This window comes from Lacerta agilis, chromosome 17 (genome assembly GCF_009819535.1).
Source record: "Lacerta agilis isolate rLacAgi1 chromosome 17, rLacAgi1.pri, whole genome shotgun sequence".
NCBI classification, from domain to species: domain Eukaryota; kingdom Metazoa; phylum Chordata; class Lepidosauria; order Squamata; family Lacertidae; genus Lacerta; species Lacerta agilis.
Genome location: NC_046328.1, coordinates 4,788,342 through 4,813,238, shown reverse-complemented (window position 1 = coordinate 4,813,238; position 24,897 = coordinate 4,788,342). Strand labels below are relative to the sequence as shown.

Here is a 24,897-nt window from a genome sequence, read left to right as displayed (position 1 = left end):
CAACAACGGAACAAGATCTTCCATGATTATTATTTTTTCTAATTTTTTCAAAGTAGTTTTACAAGCTGGTGATCAGTTCAGCATCTTTCTCTCACAAAGTTTCGACACTCGCGCTTAACACGCCGTCTTGTTCCGAGACTGGTGGAGATCATAGCTGTCAACTTCCCCCTTTTTAAAAGGGAAATTCCCTTATTCCGAATAGGATTCCTCGCAAGAAAAGGGAAAAGCTGACAGCTATGGTGGAGATATCAGAAGCAGGTTCTGGGCAGCACCCTAACAGGTGTGGGGGATGGGAAACGCATCCAGGCCATGAGCTTTTGCACGGCAATGTGGGGTTAAAGGGCTCTTGCTCTCCAGAGCAGTTAGTCCCACGGTGACACATGCCTCTGTTACATCCCATTTGGACTACTGTAACACACAGGATGTGGGGCTGCCTCTGAAAAGCTGCAGCCAGATTGTTGACCTGGGCTGGGTACAGGGAGCAGGAGGAATCTCCTTTGCTAGAACAGCTTCACTGGCTACCAGTCTGTTTCTGGGCACAATTCAAAGTGCTGGTGGTGACCTCTAAAGACCTACAAGGCTTAGGTCCAGTCCAGGGCAGTCCTCTCTGTGAGATGTAAACACAGAGCAGTCAAACACAACATTGCTAGAGTGGACATGAAGGTGTCTCAGTCCTCCAGCCTTAACTTCCTGTTTACCTGGACTGAGACAACTTCCCTTATGTAAATGGAGATGGGTGTGGTTTCACCTGGGCAGGTTTAGACAAAAGCACAAGGGCCAGTCTCCATCTTTCTCTTTTGGATTCGCTTCTACAAGGAAGAGCATCTCAGGGACAGAATGCTCTCTTGGCTCCAAGAGAGGCCTAGTGAAGCCTGCTTCTTTATGGAGTTAGCTTCTACATGTAAATACATTTATCTAAGCTAGCCTGCCTTTCTGAGACTACTGTAACTCAGGATGGCTGTAAGTAAACTCTTTCTATATCTTTTATAAAGAGCACTGTGTTGTGTCTTTACTTTTAAGAGGGAAGAAGGGGAATATACCAGGAATATAAATTATTCTAGAGGCTTTAGCAAGCCTGTGCAACCGTTTTCTGCTGTGTTTTAAAAGGGAATGTAACTCTGCTAAGTTTGGAGCTTGTTAACACAAGCTGGGGTGAGATATATAAGTTAATATATACTCATCCACACTCCTAAGCATTCCCACACTCTACGTCTTCATTTTTTCTCCTCCACTGCCTTCAACACACCAGGCCTTCTGGGTGATGTCTCCAGTCACCTCAGGCAGGGGGAAAGGAGGGGGGGAGAATGACTGAGGTGGGACACTATTTTCTGTTTTGTCTCAAGTGGCAAAATGTCTTGGGCTGACCTAGAGAGAGACCCTGACCGAAGGTGAGCTTCATGGCTAAGTGATAAAAATCTATTGAGAAAATAATATTTAATACGTGTAAATAAATAAATAATGATACAGTACTTTTCTCCGAGAACAGGGCACCTCTGAAGAATTCCTTTTCCTGCAGCCCAGTTAACAGTTTATTTGTTCTTTGCTGGTATTTATTGTTTTAAAAACCCCGCAACACATTCAATAAAGAATTAATTTCTACAGGGGAAAAAAATCCCCATGTCTCTAAAGACCTCTGGTTATTAAAGGAAAACCTAAAGAGAGAGAAATTCAACATTTTATGCTCTCTGTAATACATTCTGCACTCCTTCGCTACAAATGCATTTATCCTTTCGGCACATGGGTACATGTTTGTGGATATTGATTCCTAATCTTCTCTGGCGATCACTCGTGGCCAAGTAAGATTGCCTTCCATGAACACGGTCTTAACAGAGAGTCCGTAAGTGACTGCGGAGGCCAATTATCACTCCTCCCGCCGGTCAGAGTGATTATTACAAGGCAACACCACTTTCGTATGGCACACCTCATAATAATTCAGAGTAATCTGCAACACCGAAGAGGAGAATGCAGAGATAACACTATTTTGTGATCTGATGCCAGAGGGTTAATTGCCTATTTCCGCACAGAGAGAACTGTGCTAATTAGATTGCAGAGGTAAATGCAGAGATGTAACAGATAAGATAGACTTGCACAACTTTTGACCTGGCAAAGTTGAATGCACCCTGCCAAGTGTGGACAGGAAGCCCAAGAGAAGCCTTGCAAACAGGGGTTACACTCTGCCCTTCAAGTCTCTTTGCCTGGCCCTCAAAACTCTCCACAAACAGGCACCCTCTCCCCAGCCACACCCCTTGCTGGCCCTGCGTCACACACTTCTTTAGAGTTTCTGCCTGGCTGGAATATGTCCTTCAACTCTGAGAAGGCCTCTTTGCCATCTTGGATGGAGGATAGAGAAGGCTGTGTATAAACCATCCTACCATACGAAGCTAAATTTTGCATTTGCAGTTTTGCTCTCTCTTGCCTCTGGTCATCCCTGCCACTGGCATGTGGCCCTGGCAGGTTGCCCAAAAAGGGAATGGAGCCCTTGAGCTGAAGAAGGTTCCCCAGCCCTTGTTTTGCTGCCTGCCTTGGATTACAAAAACAGGGGGGGGGGTCTCCCCACACCTCCCAGCATTTCACAGGTGACACTTGGAATACCAGAGATCACTCTTAAGCCCCCTATTGCTGAACCTTGGCGTTTTCTCAACATGTATTTCAACAGAGAGCGGACAGCTGTCTGTCAAGGATGCTGCAGTTTGGTATTGGGGCACTTGCAGCCCGCAGGCCAAATCTGGCCCTCCAGGTCCGCCCATTTGGCCATTTCAGACAAGCCACATCCATTTGCTCTACACCTGGCATCAGACGCGAGACAAGTAAAGGTGAGGCTTGGCCAAAAGAGGCCTTGCAGGCCCTGCCACATGTAGTGAAAAATAAAATTAATAAAAGTAACCACCCGCACCCCCAAATCTGCTAAAGCCACTTTGGGAAGGGTTGTGGTTCAAAGGTGGAGCGTGTGCTTGGCGTGCAGAAGGTCCCAGGTACAATCCTCAGGATCACTAGGTAGGACTGGGAATGTCCTCTGTCTGAAACCCAGGAGAGCCACTGCCATGTCAGTGTGGACAATATGGAGCTAGATGTGGCAATGCTCTGACTCACCATGAAGCAGCTTCCGGTGTTCTTAAGAAGGGCAGTAGCTCAGCGGTAGAGCAGAAGGCCCCACGTTCAATCTCTGGCATCTCCAGCTAAGGCTAGAAAGGCTGCCTTTTATGAAATCCTGAAAAGCTGTTGCCGGTCAGTGTAGACAACACAGCGCTAGATGAAGTGTCGTTTCTATGTTCTCCCCTGCCCCACAAATAAGTTTTTATTTTGAAAACTGCCCCTCCATTTTTGCTACGCGAAAATGGAATGGTGAATGTGGAGGAGGTATTTTGTCCCGGCTTGGGACACCTCCCCACACCCAGAAAACCCTCTCTTTAGCACTAAATTGGAACAAATCCCAATCCATGGAAAACCCGACTGTCTTTTGTTCCAATTCAGCACTGCACCGTGTTTTTTCCCCAGTAGAAAGCAGCAGGGCAAACAGAAGTGTGGATGAGCCCTCTGTCTGTTCTAAAACATTTCCTTTCCTTTCCTTTTTCCCCCCTCCTAAAACTCACAATATTCATTAAGATTCCCTTTAGTCGCACAACAGCGAACCTCTCCCCTTCTCCCTCCCCCTTTTAGAGTTGGCCCCTTCCATCTCCTAATGCAGTTAAACACTCTTTGCACATCCCAGGCAAGATAATAAATTATCCTCTAAGCACATAAAGCCATTATTCAGATGGTTTTATGCAACTCTGCCAGCCAATACAAAAAGGAACAATCCCCGCATGACAGTCTCCTGAAAAATAACCCTGTTACACCCCCCACAACATCACCGTGGACCCCGCCCCAAAAGACCCCATTTGCATTTTTATAGTATCCATTTTTCCCTCTCATACTGTATGCATGTCACATTATATATTTATAACTGCTGAATGGACCCGGCAAAGGAGAGTTCACAAACCATGTCTGCATGTTCATTAACATTACAAATATTTGACTATTATTCCCTACACTTTGGAGCAGTCTAATGGCCTTCGTGTATCATAACGTACTCACAGCCTTGCCTGCTTGGGTTTGCTGGTTTTTTCTTGCCTGTATTTTTCTTCTGTGGGTTGGTTTATTAATTCTATGGATTAAAAAAAAACAAACGCTTACAACCAAACACTAATGTTCTATTTTGAATGGCAGCCGCAGTGGTGGCAAATCTACCACCATGGATAGCTCGATCAATAGAGCATGAGATTCTTAATCTCAGGGTCATGGGTTCGAGCCCCACATTGGGCAAAGGTTTCCTGCGTTGCAGGGGGTTGGACTAGATGATCCTCGTGGTCCCTTCCAGTTCTATGATTCCATGAGGCACGACTTCGATGGACAGGTCTTTGCATGGCCCAGGCTGGAGCCTGTAAGAGCAGGGCCCAAATGGTGTTTCAGCACCAGTCATCCTCAGGCTGAGCCGTACAGAGGAGCAGCACCTCTCTCTCATTGGTCTTATGAGCTTGCTGGATCGGGCTTATGAGCTTGCTGGATCAGGCTAATGGCCCATCTGCTCAAGCATCCACAGGCAGGATCGAAGCACAAGAGCCCTCTGCCCTCCTGCATTTTTCCAGCAACTGGTATTCGAAAACATTGCTGCCTCCAACTGTGCAGAGCATACCAGAGAATTAGTTAATAATAATAATAATAATAATAATAATAATAATAATAATAATAATAATTTATTATTTATACCCCACCCATCTGGCTGAGTTTCCCCAGCCACTCTGGGCGGCTTCCAACAGAATGTTAAAATACAATAATCTATTAAACATTAAAAGCTTCCCTAAACAGGGCTGCTTTCAGATGTCTCCTAAAAGTAGCCCTCCATAGCCCTCGCCTCCTCCATGGATTTCCATCTAGGTTGGCGCCATCACTGTCTCCTGTGGGAACAAGTTGCCTTCTTTAACTTTGCGACTGAGTGGGGACACCCTTACAACCAAAGAGTGTCCTGAATCTTCAGTGGGAGGAGGCTCTTCATTTAAAGCAGGCGTAAGCAAACTCGGCCCGCCAGATGTTTTGGGACTACAACTCCCATCATCCCTAGCTAACAGGACCAGTGGCCAGGGATGATGGGAGTTGTAGTCCCAAAACATCTGGAGGGCCGAGTTTGCCTCTGCCTGATTTAAAGGGACCCAACCTTACTCGGGCAGAGCACTGTGGTTCCACGTGGGATTCTGGAGTGAAGCCCTTTGATTCAGGTGAGGCATCCTGGCACCTGAAGACCAGAGGTCCAAGTACCACAGGCTCCTCCTCCTCCTCCTTCTGCTTCCCACTGGTTTTTTTTTTAAAAAAAAATATTCATTGAATTTCTAACAAAAACATACATAAAGAAATAACATAACTACAATAACAACAAACACAAAAACAACAACTTATTACATTTCTATTTTTAAAAAAATGATACTTCCTCACATCTTGGTGGGACTTCCTCCTGTCTCCTCCTCCTGCGTCCCTTGTAAATACCTTTTTTTGTAACTTCCAAAATCTCCTATAATTCTATTTTCTAACAACAAAATTCATTTATATCTCATACCTCTCAACGTATATTATATCATTGTCTAATTGATTAAACTTATATCTTATCTTAATCCTTATCATCTTCTAACTTAATCATCTATCTTCTACTCTACAACCTATCTTATCCTCAGGTTATATCTAACTTTCAATCATACAATGATCTTTTAAATACAATTTAAAATTCTTCCACTCTTTCTCCACCGCGTCGTCTCTCTGGTCCCGGAGTTTCCCGGTCATTTCTGCAAGCTCCATATAGTCCATCATTTTCATCTGCCATTCTTCTATTGTTGGTAGTTCTTCTGTTTTCCAGTTCTTAGCTATCAAAACTCTAGCTGCTGTGTGGCATACAAAAACAAATTTCTATCACTTTTAGCAATGTCCTGGCCTAAGATGCCCAGTAAAAAGGCCTCCTTCTGCCTCCCACTCTGAATCCACAACCCTTCCCCATTACTGGGACCCTAGCAACTGTTGTTGGTAATTTTCGAGGGAGACCAGAGCAACTGGCATGCTTTGCCACTCGCCACTGGCCAAAAACTGCCGGTCGAGTTCCGATCCTTGGAGCAGCAGAAATCAGGGGCCTAGCCTCCAGAAAGCTAGGCACGCCTTCAGATTCCATTTCACAGCAGAAGTGGCACAACAGAGGGTAATATGAAAGTTTTAACAAGCATTTTATGAAACAAAGCAGGGCAAAGAGATGAACACATTCAATCTCTTCCATGTCCTAAGGTAAAAGAAAAAGAGCTAACTTCTACATGGAAGTTTCCAGAAGCACAGAGAGCTTACATAGGCATGTAACAAGCACCAGTCACATGTCTACTCAAGGTGGAATGGAATATTACAACATCAACAGGGTTTCAGAGGTATACTGCCCTGAACATGGAGGTTCTAGCCAATATCCATGGATATCTCGCAGAGCAATGTTTCTCAACCTTGGGTCTCCAGCTGTTTTCATACTACAACTCCCATCATCCCCAGCCACTGGTCCTGCTAGCTAAGGATGATGGGAGTTGTAGTCCCAAAACAGCTGGAGGGCCAAGGTTGAGAAACACTGTCGCAGCTACAATTCTCAGTTAACGGTCAATCTCTCTTGCTGGGGAACTCTAAGAATCACCACTCTGTGACGGGAATAAGGGTTTCCTAACTACTCGTGACACCTTTAATAACTACAGTTCTCTACATAAGGAAATCTGAACAGCTGGAATCTGAAACAGGGAGCATTCCATGCTGCAACATTCTGTTGCAGACTCTGATAGTTTATAGAGATGGAGGAGGGGGGGTTGAAATGGGGTTTAGCACTTCCTAGCTAACTTTGGAAATGAATTCCTTTCCCCCTCCCCACCCCACCCACTTTGCACAATGGTGCACATCTGCACTGGTGAATTAAGACGTAATTCCTGCTGCCCACTTTGTAGCATACAAAAGCAATAAACGTCTGCTGAGATTGATTAAGGGCCTGTGCTTTGCTTTGGCCATTAATCAATCTTAAAAGCCATTTATCGAGAAACTGCTACAAAGCCATAGACGATTCCTATTATACAGAAAGGGAGAGGGGTGGAATCACTAGAAAAGAGAGAAATGAATGCCCCGAAATATTTTTTGTAAAAAAAATTAAAGCTTTCATAGCTAGAGAATGATTGAACGTTTCAAGTTACTTCCTTACATACACAGCACCAAAAATTTCCATCAGAAATGGTTTGCTGGGATTATAACAGACAAATGGATTTAGCTTTATTCCCCTTTCTTAAAGCACTTGCATGCGTTTCCAAGGCCATCCTGCAGGACAACAGCATCATAAAAGATCCACATTCTTTCAACTCAAATATTCACAAACCTATGAATTAGAACAGGGGTCAGCAAACTTTTTGAGCAGGGGGCTGGTCCACTGTCCCTCAGACCTTGAGGTGGGCCGGACTAAATTTTTTTTGGGGGGGGGGGTGAACAAATTCCTATGCCCCACAAATAACCCAGAGATGCATTTTAAATAAAAGCACACATTCTACTCATGTAAAAACACACTGATTCCCAGACCATCCGTGGGCCGGATTGAGAAGGCGATTGGGCCAGATCTGGCTCCTGGGCCTTAGTTTGCCTACCCATGAATTAGAAACTTTCCTTGTTGGCTGTTTGGCAGAGCTATCCTATACAAAAGACACTGGCATAAAGCAACCCAGAGTAAACTAAACCAGCATAAAATTGCACCAGACCAGACCCAAATCCCGTTCAGTAGCTGGGCTGGTGCTCTGCCTAAGCCTGGCAGAAGGAACGCAAGCCTTTAAACTAGTGTATTGTGCTAGGTTGCCAGGCCACAAGACCAAACTAAATGGGCTTAGGATGCAGCCTAAGTCCTTCCCCCGCTGCCACACCCACAAAATGGCCCTGAAATATACTCTGAGTCAAGTGTGAATTTCATGCTCTTTATTCAGCTCATAGTAGCAAGGAATGAGTCTTTCCCCAAAACGCCTGCTATATATACATTATTTACACAGTGGGCCCCACATGATTAGCTAATTCCGGGCTACTCCTGTAGGCCAATCAGGTTGCGGATTCACTTCCTCCAGAAGCCTGATTGGCTGCTCTTGCAGGCCAATCAGGTCGCTGATTCACTTCCACCTGGAGCTGGATTGGGTGGCTCCTGCGGACCAATCAGACTGCTGCATTCTGGATCCTATTGTTCTCGGACCAATCAGGCTGCTGCATTCTGGATCCTATTGTTCTAGGATTCAGCTCAGTACATAACAGGCCCTTTTTTCAGCTCAGCCGGGATGAGCAAGCTACACCGATATAGCTTCATCTGAGAAAATGACTTACTGCTGGCTGAGCCTGGCTGAGCTGGAAATCAGCTGGCTGAGTAAGAGATCCACTGCATCCCAAGCTGCTCATACCTGTGGATTTACACTCACTCCCAGCGGCTCTCCAGGGTTGCAGGCAGGGGTATCTCCAAGGCCAACTGGAGATGCTTGGGATTGAAACTGGACTATGGACCTTCCCCTAATAGGAAACTGCCTATTGGTCTATCTAGAACTTTACTGGCTACAGTGACCGGCAGAGAGACTCCGGCATTTCAAGCAGAGGTCTTTCCCAGCTTTACACGGAGGTGCTGGAGCGTGGGACCCTTGGCACGGAAAGTCAGTGCCCTACCACTGAGCTACAGCCCGTCCCCATAGTGCATGAGGGTGGGCTAGGATTGTTCCTGTTGGTCCCCTCCTGAGTGCATTCAGCAGAGGACGTGAAAAGGGCTGCGAATCAGGCAAAGAATGTCGCTATTTGTTTTTCTTCTGCCCGCTTTCCATTGTACTTGCAGCGGCTTACAGCAAAAACACATGAAAATACATCAAACACTCATAAAGGCACAGTTTAAAACAACACCATTAAAAGCTAAAACACAGCAGTGAAAAACAAAGCCTGTTTAAAGTGGGGGGGGGGGAGAGAGAAAACTAAAACAAACCTGCAGCAGCGGCAAAAAGGCTTGAGTCAGTGAAACACTGAAAGGCTGCTGAAACAAATAATATTCCCAATGTCTCTCAAAAGGAGGTTTTGAGGGGAGACCTCACAGTTCTCAAATTAGGAAGAACGTTTCAAAGCTGCAACACCACCACTGGCAGTGCCCAGGCCCTTATGGCCAAGGATGCCAACATGACACCCTCAGGTGCCAGTATGGCAACTGAGAAAGATTCTGGTAAGTATCCCCTGAAAAATCCACAATGCACAGGAAAAAATTTCTTCTTCTTAGCCAGTTCCCACTTGCACTCGCTCGGCCTCTCCTACACTGAAACCATTGTGTGGCAGCCATTTTGTGACTGGCACCCACAGCGGTTTCTCAGAACTCCAGACGAGGTTGAAATTCTCTCCCGTGGTCACCAATTGGGATGGGCTTTAAAAGAATAAATAGATTCATGGAGGGTGGGCCATCGGTGGCTACTAGCCATGTTGACTCCATTCTCCCTCCACTGTTGGAGGCAGTAGGCCTTGGGATGCCAGTTGCTGGAAGTCACCCACGGGGAGAGTAGGCCTACTGTTGTGCTCCTGTCTTGCTTTCAAGTTCCCCATGGGCATCTGGTTGGCCACGGTGAAAACAGGATGCTGGGCTAGATGGATCTTTGTTAGAAAATTGGAGTCCTTGGAGAATACAGGAATAAAGCAGAAAGCTTGCAAGGACTCAGGCCAGGACGGCAATAAACAATGGTTTTCTCTATTTTTGTTGTTGAAAGTATAAAACAAATTCCAGTACAACGATTGTTAACTCCAGGACAAGGCCCTGTTTCGTTTATTCTTCATCAGCTATCGTTTCTTAGTTTTATGGTCAAAGTGTACCGAGATGGATCTTTGGCCTGATCTAGCAGAGGCTTCTTATGGCACCTGCTTGCTGAATGTCTAAGAATGAGATCTAAGAGGCTGGTGTCAAAGGCAGGCCAATACAGAGTCCTGCTTACAAAGCTGGACATTGTAAGTGTGATTGGGTGCTCCTCTTGCGCTCTTCATTGACCCGTATTGTTGCTCTGGCAGAGGGGTGCTTCCCCATTGTTCCTCCCTCCGTTACAGCCAGAGGTTGTGCAGTGCCCATTGGAACTGGCAAGGTGGAAGGAACCGAAGGTGAAGCCAGAGCCAACGACAGACAGAGCAAAAGGCATCTCACTTTGTCTCTCTCTTCCTCCCTTGTGGGCAACATTGGCACTGAGGAGGAGGAAGCTGTCTTGCAGTCAGTACCAGCCCTGGATTTCTTGTCAGAAGGGAGGCAGGTGTAGGGTTGCCAGGTGTCCGCTATTTGAGTGGACAGTCCACTTTTTTCACATTATGTTCACTATTTTTTTTCTCCACAAAATAGTGGACATTTTTTTATTCAAAAGCTTTATGATGAAATGGTATTTTAATACGTGTTAAAATGTTTGTAAGAAAATATATAATTTAATTTAATTTAACCCCCCCCCCCGCTTGTCCGCTATTTTTTGGAAGCAGACCTGGCAACCCTAGGCATGTGGGTGCTCGGAAATGGCGCCCCAAAATCAGGAGGCAAGCCAGGAAAAGAGGGCAGTGCCAGGTTGTGGGGGAGCTGGCCTCCCGAGGGAAAGAGGGAGGGAGGAAGGTGCCAACTTGAAGAAAAAATGGGGGCAACACCCTTCAATCTTTTAGGGGGGCAAAGGGACCGTGGCCCCATAGTGCTGGGGCCTATGCACTGACTACAGCCCTGACCTTCAAGGCAAGGCTGCAAAATGGGGCAACATGAGCCCCTATACAAATATGTAGATTGTGGCTATTTGCACCAGAGTGAGAGGGAGAACTGAACGCCATTTTGATCTATAACCCCGTGTTGCCTGAAATGGAACACATTACACTCTGCTGATACACAGACATGATTAAAAACAATCAGTTATACTTGGGGAAATAGGGGGAAAAGAATACCCTATCTCCCAAGGCAAACATACTCCTGCATATATATCTGACTGAAAGACAGAAAAATTCTATATATAAAACACCTCCTGGGTCTTTATGGACATTACTAATCGACTGAAAAAATAAGGAGAGCCCGTGAGGAAACTTGTATAAATTAGATGTCGGAGCTGCCGTGATCTTTATTTCCTGTTGTGTAATTCTGTGCTAAATGTGTAAACTGCACAGTGAATAAATTCTCCCTAGAAGACTGGGTGACATTTAAAAACCTTGTGGAAGAAGCTTAGTTAGCCAGAGCCATAGCCCACCCAGTCCAAGGGCTCTGGGCAAAGGGCAGCAATCTCACCCGCCTTTGGGGCAATTTCGGTTGCGCACAAGACAAGCAAGTTTGGGTGAGCGCACAAATGCTTATTTTTTATTTTTATAACCTCAAATACGGGACAAATTGGGGGCCAAATGAGAGAGGGGACTCTGTGCCCCCCAAAGCCGTCTTATACTTCTTCCTGGCCAGGAGAGCCAGAGGCACAGACATTTTTCCCTGAGAAGCTGTAATGCCGCAGGCTCACCACACGGGGCAGCGGACAGCAGCTCCTGACTCTTCAATGAGGAGCTGCAGTAACGTGGCTCACCACATGGGGCAGTGGCCAGCAGTTCCAAACACACTGTCCCCACTACTCAGTCATTTGCCTTCTCCAGGCCCAAACACACAGCTGGCCATAGCAGGGAGGCACAAGGCAAGCAGAGGACACTGCTGTGTCTCCTCACTCTTGCCACACTGCTTGCCTGCTTGGAGAGTGGAAGTGAAGAGAGAGTGTCAGCAAAGTACAGGAGTAGGAAGCCCCAGGGATCAGCAGTGGGCTCCCTGCAGGATGCGAGCCTTGGCTAGTGGGTGTCCAGTGCCTGACGCAAGCCCTAGGCTCCATTTCCTTGGAGGGGGTAGAGCAGAGAACAGAGGATAAAATGGATGGCCATTAAGCTGTATGGGGACAGTAAAATAAAACAGGTGGTAGCATAAGGAAAGGGACACGGGTGGCACTGTTAGTTAAACCACAGAGCCTAGGGCTTGCTGATCAGAAGGTCAGCGGTTTGAATCCCCGTGACAGGGTGAGCTCCCGTTGCTCAGTCACAGCTCCTGCCCACCTAGCAGTTCGAAAGCACGTCAAAAGTGCAAGTAGATAAATAGGCACTGCTCCGGCGGGAAGGTAAACGGTGTTTCCGTGCGCTGTTTTGGTTCGCCAGAAGCGGCTTTGTCATGCTGGCCACATGACCCGGAAGCTGTACGCTGGCTCCCTCGGCCAGTAACGTGAGATGAGCGCCACAACCCCAGAGTCGTCCACGACTGGACCTAATGGTCAGGGGTCCCTTTACCTTTACCATAAGGAAAGGGCTCCCATAACGTCTTGACTGCAAGCCTTACTAGGACAGAGAACATCATCATGAAATCTTACATTGGCTGCTGTCACACAGGACCCTGTTCTCTCCCCCCCCCCCCCAATTTCTTTAATCCACTCTGTCACAAATGTTAAGAGATATTAGGAGACCCCTATTCCCCTATCAGAGTTACAATTCCCCGGGAAGAGGGATTGGTTATTAAACCACTCCAAGAACTGCTGCTCTGTGAAGGGAGTAGTGGAGGGTCTCCCAAGAACTCTCCACACCCTTTACAAACTACAGTTCCCAAGATTCCTTGGGGGAAGCCATGACTGTTTCAGTGGTATAAGAGTGCTTTAAATGTGGATGTGCTGAGAGTTGTTAGGAGACCCCTATTCTCCACAAAGAGCTACGATTTCAAGAGTGGTTTAATAATAAATTCTCCTTCCCAGGAAACTTTGGGAAGTGTAGCTTTGGGACGGGGAATTCTTCTGGGGAAGCCATGACTCTTTTAAGTTATATGATACAGCTTTAAATGTATTGTTCAGATGGGCCTGAATTAGGACTGATGGACTATTCTTATTGTTCATATGAGCTGTTATTGTTTCATTCTTTATTCTTTATTACAGTTGCAAAAATAATTTTTAAAATGCTTAACATAATGACAATAATAATCACAGCCATACCCTTGGCAGGGAGGTATATCAGCACACACACCTGAAAAACACACTTCTCACTGCAATAGTGCCAGTGTGTCACCATACACACATACGTCATGCACCCATAGTCTCCAGCAGTCTACCACCATGCCACTTTGCCATTTCTCCAACTGGCCAGCTCCCAGCTCTTGTCTAAACTTAGGACCTTACACAGATAACTAGAGACAGATTTGGGGGGGGGGCAGTTGCATCCCTCTGGGCCTGCGCCCCCAGCAGGGGTTGGGTACATCTCTGATAATAATATATTCTTTGGGGGGGGGTGTTTAACTGAACATTCCCTTGGTCTCCTCTTTCAGTGGAGAGGCGATCCAAGGATGAAATAAATAAAATTTCATCGCTCTTGCTGCCTTTTGAGATCCATGTTAAAAGTCGGCACAGCATGCCTCTCTTGAAGTTGCCAGTTATAACTCCTTCCTTTTCTGGTGTCTTAACGCTCTTCTCAGCATGCAACACTTTCCAATTACCTCTCGGCCTTTTATTCCCCAGAAGTTGAGCTCCAGCTTCTTTCTGAGATTACACAGCTCTGATCTGAGATGCTGACAGTTAAGGGTACAGCAAAAAGAAGAAGGCGATGTAAATGTTACAGGCTGGACTTTCTTTAAGAAAATTAAAATGTTCTCAGGTGCTTGGCACATTCCTTGATGAGCAAATAAAGATATCTGCCCTGAATCACAATAGTGGTTCCCTGTCTCGTTAGTGCAGGTGTTAATTAACTTAGCCATAGGAGAGTATCCACATTACTATCCACATTGCTGTTGTGGCTGGTCTCTGCGCTTTATTTGTTCATTAGATTCCATTTATGAATCATTTCCCATAAAATATCTCACAGTAAAAGCCATCAGCCATAAAGACAATTAAGATGATTCCATATATAAAAACAATTGTGCTTGGGGCAGCCACAATAATGATTATTATAAAATTATATTATATACAGAAAAACCAATTTCAAGTACAATGTAGATACAGACTGGGGTAAAGCTCTTATACAAACATAAGAAGTCCTGCTGGATCAGGCCAATGGCCCATCTCGGCCCGCATCCTGTTCTCACAATGGCCAACCAGATGCCTCAGAGGGAAGGCCACAAAGAGAGCACAAGAGAAAGTCTCTCCCCTCCTACAGTATCCAGCGAAGGAGGAAGCAGAGCATAGCTCTCATGGCTAGTATCTCAACTTAAAAGGCTTGTGGGAAGAGAGACGCCTTTGACAGGTTCTGAAAAGATAACGGAGACAGCATCTATCTGATGTGCAATGGGGAGGGGCTTCGAAACGGCCAATGCCACCACACTTAAAAAGCCCAATTCCTGTACCATAAGGACAGACCGCCGAGAAGCTGGTACCTGCAGGAGGCCCTCTTCTGCAGAGTGCAGTGATCGATAGTATATACAAGGGGTGAGACAACATTTCAAGACATCCTGGTCCCAAGCTGTGTAGGGCTTTATGCACCAGAACCAACACCCTGAAGTTAGCTCGGTAAATAATCAGCAGCCGTGTAAGCTTTAAAACTGGGGTGTAGATCATAAGAACAGCTGCTGGATCAAGCTTCCTGCTCTCACAGATGCCTGTGGGTGGGAAACCTGCAGGGTAGGACCTGAGCATCCATCTGAGGCCCTCTCCCCTCCCATGTCTTCCAGCAACTGGTATTCAGAAGCATCACTGTCTCCAACTGTGGAGGCAGAGCACGGCCGTCATGGTCAGCAACCCTCAGCAGTCTTCTCCTCCATGAATTTGGCATACTGTCTATCTATTTGGAACCCTGTGTGCATACGGGAAGATGAGGATGACATTGTGCTAAAAACCTACAGCAGAAGCAGAGTCTTCTCCATCCAGCATGTAATACACCTGGAATTTGCTGCAGAAATGAATTAGGGCTCAACAGCCTACCTTCTGACCAGCTCTGTGTTTGATGATACAAAGGATGAGCCAGCCAACCCAAGTGGGTTCTGCTCTGTTGATTTATGACAGCACATACATATCTTTTGAGGGGAGAAAAACATTTTTAAAAAAACCACAACACTTACCTTAGTGTAAACTGATCTGCTAGAGACCCACTGGCAAGGGATACATGAAACATGACAAGGTCACCTTCCTTGACGGGACTGAGTGGTAAAGAGAGCACAAGGTTATCGTCAAGATTTAGCAGAGACTTCTTTAGCCGGTCTTGCGTTGGGTAAAGAATAACACTGCCAATCCTCTCCATTGATGCCAAAGGCACCTGTGCTTCCTCTTGCCCTTCCAGATGATGGAAGCTTTCGAGTTTCTGGTCCTCTGAAGAGCATTCCCCTTCCTCTGCATACACCCAATAGAAAAGCTCCACGGTGATCCCTTCCAAAGAGTCCGCCATCGACTGATACTCTGGGGCCAATGGTGGCGGCAGAGATGTAAATGCAGAGCTGAACCAGCTCGGCGAGAACTCCAGCTCTGCAACGCACAATCCCAGCTGACCTTTCAACCGACAACTGCCAACAGCCACTCTATCCTCCTGGAAGGCCATCATCCTCACGCAGGGCAGGATCTCCGATGGTTCATAGTCTTCCCAGTCTCTGCCAGCGATGTAGAACAAAGCCTGGACTTTGGGCCTGATGGGATATATGGAGCTGTCAATAACACGTGATCTTAGCTTCCAATTAGAAGCGACCTCGTTGGCAATACTGAACAGAGTGGATGTCAGCAGGAGGTTCGGAGGCACCGTTTGCTCCACAGTAAATGGACCATATGTCACATTTAACACCGGCAAGCTGGTGGCTTTGTAGACAAGGAAAGACTCCACTCGAGACTGCAAGCTAGCATTCCTCATGATATCCTGGTTGGTTTCTTTTAGGAAGAAGGAAACGTCGGTGTTGGAGATGTGGTAACTCACAGGGAGGTACACCGGTAAGCTCGTGAATCGTTGCATGCTGTCTACCACACCTCCTCGGCATTCCACCACTGCAAGCAACAGAAAATAAATTGTGGGAAATGTAGCTTAGAGGCCCTGTTCATTATTCCCATTCAGTCCCTGTTCAAAGCAAATTATCTGCCATGCATTGTAGAGCTTTTGAAGAACACTGGGGAAGGTTGCTTCTTATGGCCGAATATCATTTTATGACTCAATGAAGGCCTACAGGTCAAAATGGTGGCCCTTGTGTTGATTTCTCACTCATTTGCATTTCCCCACCCCACCCCAACCCCAGAACCAACCAGAGTATGGGGCAGAAGGGGGCTCTGAAGGGGGAGTGTCCTTTTGGAGATGATCTTGTCCTAAAGCAGTTACTCTTACAGAAGGCCCCAATAGAAAGCTGGGCTCCAGAGCTCTGCCCGAAAAGAGGAGCCTCCAGGCCTCCTGTGAAGGAAGAGGTAACACTGGGGCTCTGTAACAGGGGCAGGTGACTGGATCCTGCTGCTGACCCTCCTCGGGTCAACTTTGAGAGGAGGGTGGAACCACCCACCTTCCAATCCCCTGATATCGCAATGACGGCAGGTGATCTGCTTTCCTTTGCTTTTGTGGTCTGAAATCAAACAGCATGAGCAAAACCACAGGGTTTGGTAGTATGCCACCCATCAGCTAATTAGTAGCACCGGCAAACTCCTCTTTCAGCAGGGAGTCAGATCTTACCTGCCCCACGCTTGGCACCATATATATAGGGTTGGGTTGACTTGGTTTAGACAGCCTTGAGGAGCAAATCTCAAGGCCTGGAGCACCAACTAACATATAGATTCTTTATGTAAGTAGACTTCTTTCTGATGTCCATTGAATGAGTGAACATTAGAGGTGCGTGGTGGGAGGCAAGAGATGGCTGCATGGTCCTGGGGGCCCCTCAACACATGGAGAGGTTTCTGTAACATCTCCACCCCCTTAGGATTACACACACACACACACACACACACACACTCATGTTCCTCTTGAGAAAGTTTAATGGTAGCTCTTAAACACAAAGGAAACAAAACTCCCTGTGGAGTAAAAAAATCTGCCTTAGATAGTGAAACACCAATTGATGCTAAACTGGGACGATTTGAACCAGAAATGTTAAGGAGCCAGCTAGATGGAGGGAGGGGGGAGAGTGTATATTGTGGGGAAACAACAGAGGCCCACCAACAGATTAAGATCAAACATGGTACTGTCTGCCTCAAAACCTCAAGGTGCCAATTTAATACTCATCTTTATTGGGGAGGGTAGACGTGCAATACTGTGACACCACCCCAAAACAATTAAGACTTTGATGGCACCTGTTACAAGCAAGGATGACTCAGGCAATGCCAGCAAAGACTTAGCAGTGAAAAAAGAAAAAAGTGAAATTTGCAGGCTGCTTTCAAAAAGGCTTTCATTTTTATGTCATTAAAACCGCATTCCTCAACTTCCCGTGCCAAATCACTCACGAGATCTGTCATCCTGGCTCCGATCTCATCCTCTCTATTTATAAAAAGCTGTTCTGTTTATTTTCAGCCACTTGACATTACCTACATCTTAATTAAACCCTTCTGCATTTTGATCAAAGCCTACTCACACCCATCCTCTATATCTCAGTTTCTACACTTCTGGGAACAAATACATCGTTTCCTTGAAGGGTTGGCCCCTAACAATAGGCAGAGTGAGGCAGCTGCCTCAGGCAGCAGGTGCTAGGGGACTTACAGCAGTTCCCGCTCTCATTCTCCCCAAGTACCCTGAATTAGCCAGCTCGCTGCACCTCCTAAGCTAGCCTGCTGCCCTCAGCAGCAGTGGTGGAGGTTAACCCATCCCCAGGGCCAGCGCGTCCATTTAGGCGAACTAGGGAGTTGCCTAGGGCGCCAAAATGGGGGGGGAGAGCTGGCCAGCCTGCCCCCCGCCTCCGCTTCACCAGTGGCAGAGTGGCGGGGAGGGGGGAGCAGCCTGAAATTGGGCTTCTCTGCCCCCTCCGCCAGCAGCAGAGTGGCAGGGAGGGGGGAGCAGCCCGAAATCAGGCTTCTCCGCAGGGCCGGCGCTAGGGATTGGCCAGGGGGGTGCCAGAAGGTGATCTCATCTAGGGCACAAAAAACCCTAGCACCGGCCCTGCCCATCACCAGTGGTGGAAAGAAGATTCAACTGCTAGTTCTGATGAATTCTGCATATGGAACAGGGACTGCCATCTTCACAAGCCCTAACCCCCAGGATAGTTCAGTTGGTAGAGCATGAGACTCTTAATCTCAGGGTTGTGGGTTCAAGCCCAATATTAGGCAAAAGATCCCTGAACTGCAGGGGGTTGGACTAGATGACTCCCATGGTCCCTTCCAACTTTACAATTCTACGATCTAAACTTGGGTCCTACGTACGTTAAGGGCCACCTGATTATGCTCCACCTCAGTCATCGGGGTCCTCTGAGGAAGCCTTTCTGGATGTTCCCCGTGTGGCCCCAGAGGTCTAGTCACACTTTACTAGGAATCGACCCTTCCGTGTGACAGGCAAGAAAGAAAGAACGGTCCAGTGGGGATTGAGTGTGCCATGAAATGCTGTTGTGAATAAAATTGAAAACCAGGGTCCCATCTGTGCATTAATTAGCAAAGCCCTGAATAATTTAGGCCCATGGTATATTAGGGACCACCTACACTTTTATGAGGGACGCGGGTGGTGCTGTGGTCTAAACCACAGAGCCTAGGGCTTGCTGATCAGAAGGTCGGCGGTTCAAATCCCCGCAACGGGGTGAGCTCCCATTGCTCGGTCCCTGCTCCTGCCAACCTAGCAGTTCAAAAGCACGCCAAAAAGTGCAAGTAGATAAATAGATACCGCTCTGGCGGGAAGGTAAACGGCATTTCCATGCGCTGCTCTGGTTCGCCAGAAGCGGCTTTGTAATGCTGGCCACATGACCCGGAAGCTGTACGCCGGCTCCCTCAGCCCATAAAGCGAAATGAACGGCACAACCCCAGAGTCGTCCGCGACTGGACCTAACGGTCAGGCGTCCCTTTACCTTTACCTTACACCTTTATATCTCAGCTCAGTCGCTGAGATCACCTGCAGAAGCGTGTCACTAGTTGTTCCCCAAACTGTTGAGGCTCGTTTGACAACAAGAAATGGAGATTTTAGTGTCATCGGCCAAACCCTGGGGGACACTCTGCCAGGAGAGATTCAGCGGGCACCTTCTGTGCCAACTTTTAAACACCTGCTGAAAAATTTTCTATTCCTCCAGACCTATGCAGGCAACTAAGAATACATCTTCCCACAATAGTTAAATTGGTATTTTATCTTGTTATCTGGTTTTTATTGTATGGTTTTATGTGCTTTTGTTGTAAACCGCTTTGATATTTTTTATGAAATAGCGGTATAGAAATCTGTTTTTTTAAAAAATAATAATAATAAATAAATAAATAACCATTTAGAACAGTATCATACCACTTCTGGAAATGCAGTTTGCTAATATTGCTGAGAGTTGTTAGGAGACCTCTACTCCCCTCATGGAGCTACAATTCCCATCATGGTTTAGCAATCAACCCCTCTTCCCAGGGAATTCTGGGAATTGTAGCTTTGTGGGGGAGAGGGAATAGTGGTCTCCTAACAACTTTCAGCACCCTTAACAAACTACAGTTCCCAGCTGTTTCGGAGGAAGCCATGACTGTTTAAACTGGCATGATATTGTTTTAAATGTATAGTGCAGATGGGCTATTGTTGGGAGGGAGGGTGGCATGGAGTGGCTGAAATGCTGAACTCCACGCTACAACATTTTGCCACGGGTCTCTCTCGTACCTTCACCTCCCTGCGGATCTCCTTCCCAACTGGCTCAAATGCATCTTAGTTACAATAGCCATCTCAGAAAGCAACCTGGATGTGTCTGCAAAGTCCCTCTGCCAGACGCGAGGGCCATTTCAGCAGACTCCATTACCAGGTGGCTATTTATAGAGGCCCTTGACAAGGAACGACACACCACAGCAGAATCTGAAAAATGGAAGCTTCCACCAGGTGGAGCTGAACTTGATGCCTAGGAAAGCTGAGAAGAATCAAAGGAGAGTGAGAAGGAGGTACAAGGAAGTGCTTTTGTCTGCCATAATTATATTATAATCGAGGTGCGGAAATTTGGTCTAGCTGACTCCCATCTTCACTGCTACAGCCTTTTCCTCTGGAACCTTCCTTTGTCACACCTCAGCATCCCTTACTTCTCTAGGTTCCTCAGATCCCTTCGCTAGTTCTGCATCCCCTTTCACATCCCGCACAAACACCTGGAATGCTCAGGGTCAGGCAATTAAAACTAATCTGAAGGAGATTCCAGACAGACCTAAGCAAGGAGACTGGTGCCTGCAAACCATCAACTTTGCATTATCTTCAGTTATCTGATCAGACATTTTAGCTGATAAAAAGATTAATTTTTTAAAAAAAAATCCAAACCAAATCATCTACTAAAACAGCTTTCCACATCATTTCTTACCTTTGCCCATGCTGGTTGGGCTTAGATTCATAGAATCATAGACCTGAAAGGGACCCCCAAGGGCCATCTATGCCAGTCCCCTGCAATGCAGGAATCACAGCTAAAGCATCCATGACAGAGGGTCATCCAACTTTTGCTTAAAAACCTCCAAGGAAGGAGAGTCCACAACCTCCAGAGGGAGACCATTCCACTGTCGAACAGATCTTACTGTCAGAAAGTTCTTCCTAGCTTTTAGTTGGAATGTTAGTCCTACACTCCAAAGTAAGAGAAAACAAGCTTGCTCCATCTTCCATGGGACAGCCCTTGAGATATTTGAAGATACAGTAGCTATCATATCTCATCTCAGTCACCTCTTTTCTAGGCTTAACATACCCAGCTGTTCCTCCTAAGGCTTGGTTTTCAGACCCTTGATCATCTTGGTCACCCTCCTCTGCACAGGTTCCAGCTTGGCTACATGCTTCTTAAATTGTGGTGCCCAGAACTGAACACAGTATTCCAGGAGTGGTCTGAGCAAGGCAGAATAGTGGTCCTATTATTTCCCTTGATCTGCGTACTAGACTTCTGTTGATGCAGCCTAGAATAGCATTAGCTTTTATGCTGCTGCATCACACTGTTAACTCATGTTAAGCTTGTGGCCTACTGAGACCCTCTAGATCAGGCATAGGCAAACTCCGGCCCTCCAGATGTTTGAGACTACAATTCCCATCATCCCTAGCTAACAGGACCAGTGGTCAGGGATGATGGGAAATGTAGTCCCAAACATCTGGAGGGATGAAATTTGCCTATGCCTGCTCTAGATCCTGTTCACATGCAATGCTGGCAAGCCAAATGTCCTCCATCTTATATTTGTGCTTGATGAGAGTTGGAGTCCAACAACATCTGGAAGATCAGTTTTGAGAAGCCTGCACTAAACATTGCAGGCCTACTGACGTATGATTATTTAAATGTCCAAGAACATACATAGGAAATACAAAACTTGTCTTCTACCATGTCAGACTATTGATAAATCCCACTCACTATTGTCTACATTGGCTATGCAAGGGGACTCTCCAGGGTTCCAGACAGGGCTCTTTTGCCAGCCCTAAATGGGGAAGCTGGGGGTTGAACCTGGGACCTTTTGCATGCAAAGCAGATGCTCGACCACCAAGCCATGGCCCTTCCACAATCAAGCCACATTCCGGTTTCCACACAGAGATGGGGTCAGCAGAGTTTTGACAGCTTCTGTTCATTAAAAGGTGCAGATAAGAAATAAGAGCTGACTTTCACTGCAACTTTAAGAATTCACTTCCCAGAACAGAAGCTTGATTTGCACATCTTTTCCTTGATGTGAGACGAGCCTCCCACAGGACTCTACCACCTTAGACCTCGCACTAGGAAGAGATGGTATCTTGCCAGAAAGCATGCTCCACTCAAAATTATGTCGTGTGTGAAATAATTCATGTCAAAAGAGGAGGCTTCTAGCTCCCCGCCCCCCAAAAAATTGTCCCTCCAACCATGATATCTGAGGTAGTTTGACTGTGTGATAAGACTGTACCACCACAGAGGCCAAACCCTGATGTCCCCTCCGATTATAAAAAAAGAAAACATAAACTCTGCCCTGCTGGGTTAGTCAAAAAGGTCGAAACAGCTACAATCCAAGAAACCCATGAACAGGATGTAAAAGACAACAGTTCTCCTAGGTCATTTCTTGCGTGCAACTTGAACATGGAGGCTCTACATAACTGTCATGGCTTGAAGGCTGCCTCAAAGGCCTTGGATAAAATTAAACAAACAAACAAATATCTATCCTCAGTGGCACGCAGACAGCTAATTGGCGCACCACCGTCCTTGCTCAAATCTTGGTGGAACTTCTGCTGAAGAATAAGAGGATTCGCTTTTCTGCATGCAGACTGTAGCCCAGTAGTGGAACACCTGTTTGCACACAGGTGTACCAGGTTCAATTCCTGACATTGCCAAGTGTTTTTTTTAAAAAGAGGGGGAGCGATAAGGAAGTCTTTGCTTGCCAGACCTCTCCATCTGGTGCCTGGAGTGCTCCCCAAGCCATACCCCTCACTAGTCTTGCTTCGCTGGCCGCAAATGTTTGGGGCCTGTCTGGAAAGTCTCCTTGAAAGCTGACCATGCCTCTTGCTTCCCTGAATGGAGGACAGCGAGGGGTGTGTGGCTGTGTTTAGGAACCAGCCTGGAACACAAAGGCAAAATGTGCATTTGTTGCCCCACCCACTTTTACCTCTAGCTCCACCCACCACCAGCATGTGGCCCCTGGAAGGTCATGCAGAAGGACATTCAGCCGCCGGCATAGCTGTCATGTTTTACCTTTTCTCACGAGGAAGCCTATTCGGCATAATAGAATTTCCTTTAAAATAAGGGAGAACTTGACAGCTATGGCCGCCGGGCTGAGAAAAGGTTATGCATGCCTGCCCAAGAGATCCACTGCCAGTCTCCACCGCAGAGACAATACTGAACTAGATAGACAGGTGGTCCTATCCAGTGCAAGGCATCTAATATTGCTAGAATTCTACCACCACCCCCTCTGAAAAATATGCAAGTGTTGATGCTGTGCATTGCCTTTGCCTTCTCACATTACTCCGGAACTTCACCTCTTTTAAGTGCAAATTTAAAAGATTATATACAAAACATCTCTTCCTCTCCCATTTTCATTTCTTTTTTCCCCAGCAACTGCAATTCACAGGAACCTTTGGGCACAGGGTGCGAGGTGGAAGAGCTCAGCCCTCCATTAGTCATGGGGAACAAAATTTACCCTGAGAGCTTGTATGGCAGGCATAGGCAAACTCCGACCCTCCAGATGTTTGGGACTACAATTCCCATCATCCCTAGCTAACAGGACCGGTGGTCAGGGATGATGGGAATTGTAGTCCCAAACATCTGGAGGGCTGGAGTTTGCCTATGCCTGTTATATGGCAAGCCATAAAGCTCAAGCAATAGGCTGAGCTTGATCCCAGACTCTGCCTGCAACTCAGTGCAAGATCTGCATTTAGCAGCATTCTTATGAGGCCACAGGGACATCTAAAAAAAGCCATCATCCTTCCCAGAAAGAGATAAGCAATTCCTCACCACCACCTTTCTGTCCCTTCCAAGATTCAAGACCACTGGTGTGAATCTGAGTGTGGAAGTGGTGAAAAACGAGGTGCGGATCCAGCTCCGGGAGCCTGATGCAACGCCTAGCAAATTACCTGTTGCGCTAATGGAGCTTGTGTTGAGATCCAGAGCAAAGATGAAGAGCGATCAGTTGGCTCCATTGAAATGCAATCAAACAAAAGACCAGCAGCGAAAAAGGGAACAGGGAGATAATGTAACACAGCATGGAAAGGGCTGTTTTTGGGGAGGGGCATTATCTTATTTTACACAGCACTCCAAATGTGGTCACCCAATAGATCTCTATAACGGCATTATGATATGGGCAGTTTTGTTTGCAATTCCTTTCCTAGTGATTCCCATCATGGCATCTGCTTCTTCGCGGCTGCCTCACACTGAGTCGACGTCTTCATCAAACTATCTACTATGATCCCAAGGTCTCACTCCTGTTCAGTCACTGCCAGTTCAAATCCCATGAGAAATACAATTTTACTGTTGATTTCAGAAGGAGGGAAGATTTTAGGTTGTTTACCACCGCAATAATTTATTTCTTAACATTGGTGGGGGTGGAATTTTTTTACTGCAAATACTGTAAACAAATTCACATTCTTCATACATATCAATAAAAATCAATACAAATCTGAGGTTCTGCCCCCCCCCATAAAAGCCTGCCCCACCCCCACAAAAATACTGGCTACACCCATGGTTCAAACTATGCAGCCCACACATGGCACAGTGCAATGCCAGGTCACTGGGGGGGTATGGAGAGAGATAAAGAATATGGACCTTTCACCTCTAATGGCTCTGTTTGCCCAATTATCTGTTTTAATAATCATGTAATTATTCATATCGACTTATTTTTAGATGGCATTTTTATTAGGAGTGTGCAGTGGATTTGGATGAATCCCAAGCTTCCGACAATTCTGGGTTGGTCTTGAAGTGAAGCAGAAACTGAACAAAGCACCCTGGATCAAAATCAGGATGTCCTTCTTCCAAAAGCATCCCATAACACCTCAGTGATTCAGGCACTCCCCACCCCACCCCCACCCCAAAACAAAACCCACCACAAACATCTACCAGCTAAAATCAAAGGCAGTGTCTCAAAACATGTAAGTAAAACACTTGGGAGTAGATCAAACACCAGGGCAGGGAGGAGAAAGATGAAGGACACCATTGTGACTGATAGGTCTAGCTTGGAATAATTTTATCTGGCCTCTTAATTCCCAGTGTTTTGGGTAAAGCCAGAAAGCACGCCTTTTAGTTTCCCCCTGCTGCAGCAAAATCAACTTGCACAAAAATGCTGGACTGATTTGCCTGCAGTGTGAACCTTTCCCAACTCTACAATATCCTTTTGGGGTGAGGCAACCAGAACTTTACACAGCACTCCAAATGTGGTCACCCGATAGATCTCTATA

At 46.5% G+C, this 24,897-nt stretch overlaps 1 protein-coding gene across 1 annotated transcript in view; it reads right to left on the bottom strand.

Annotated features, from left to right (window-relative positions):
• The window catches only part of LOC117061831 (transmembrane protein 132B-like), a 349,705-nt gene that overhangs the window by 233,435 nt on the left and 91,373 nt on the right, over positions 1 to 24,897 (bottom strand). The window contains 1 exon segment of the mRNA XM_033174812.1: positions 15,065 to 15,971. Within this exon segment, the coding sequence (XP_033030703.1) occupies positions 15,065 to 15,971 (907 nt within the window).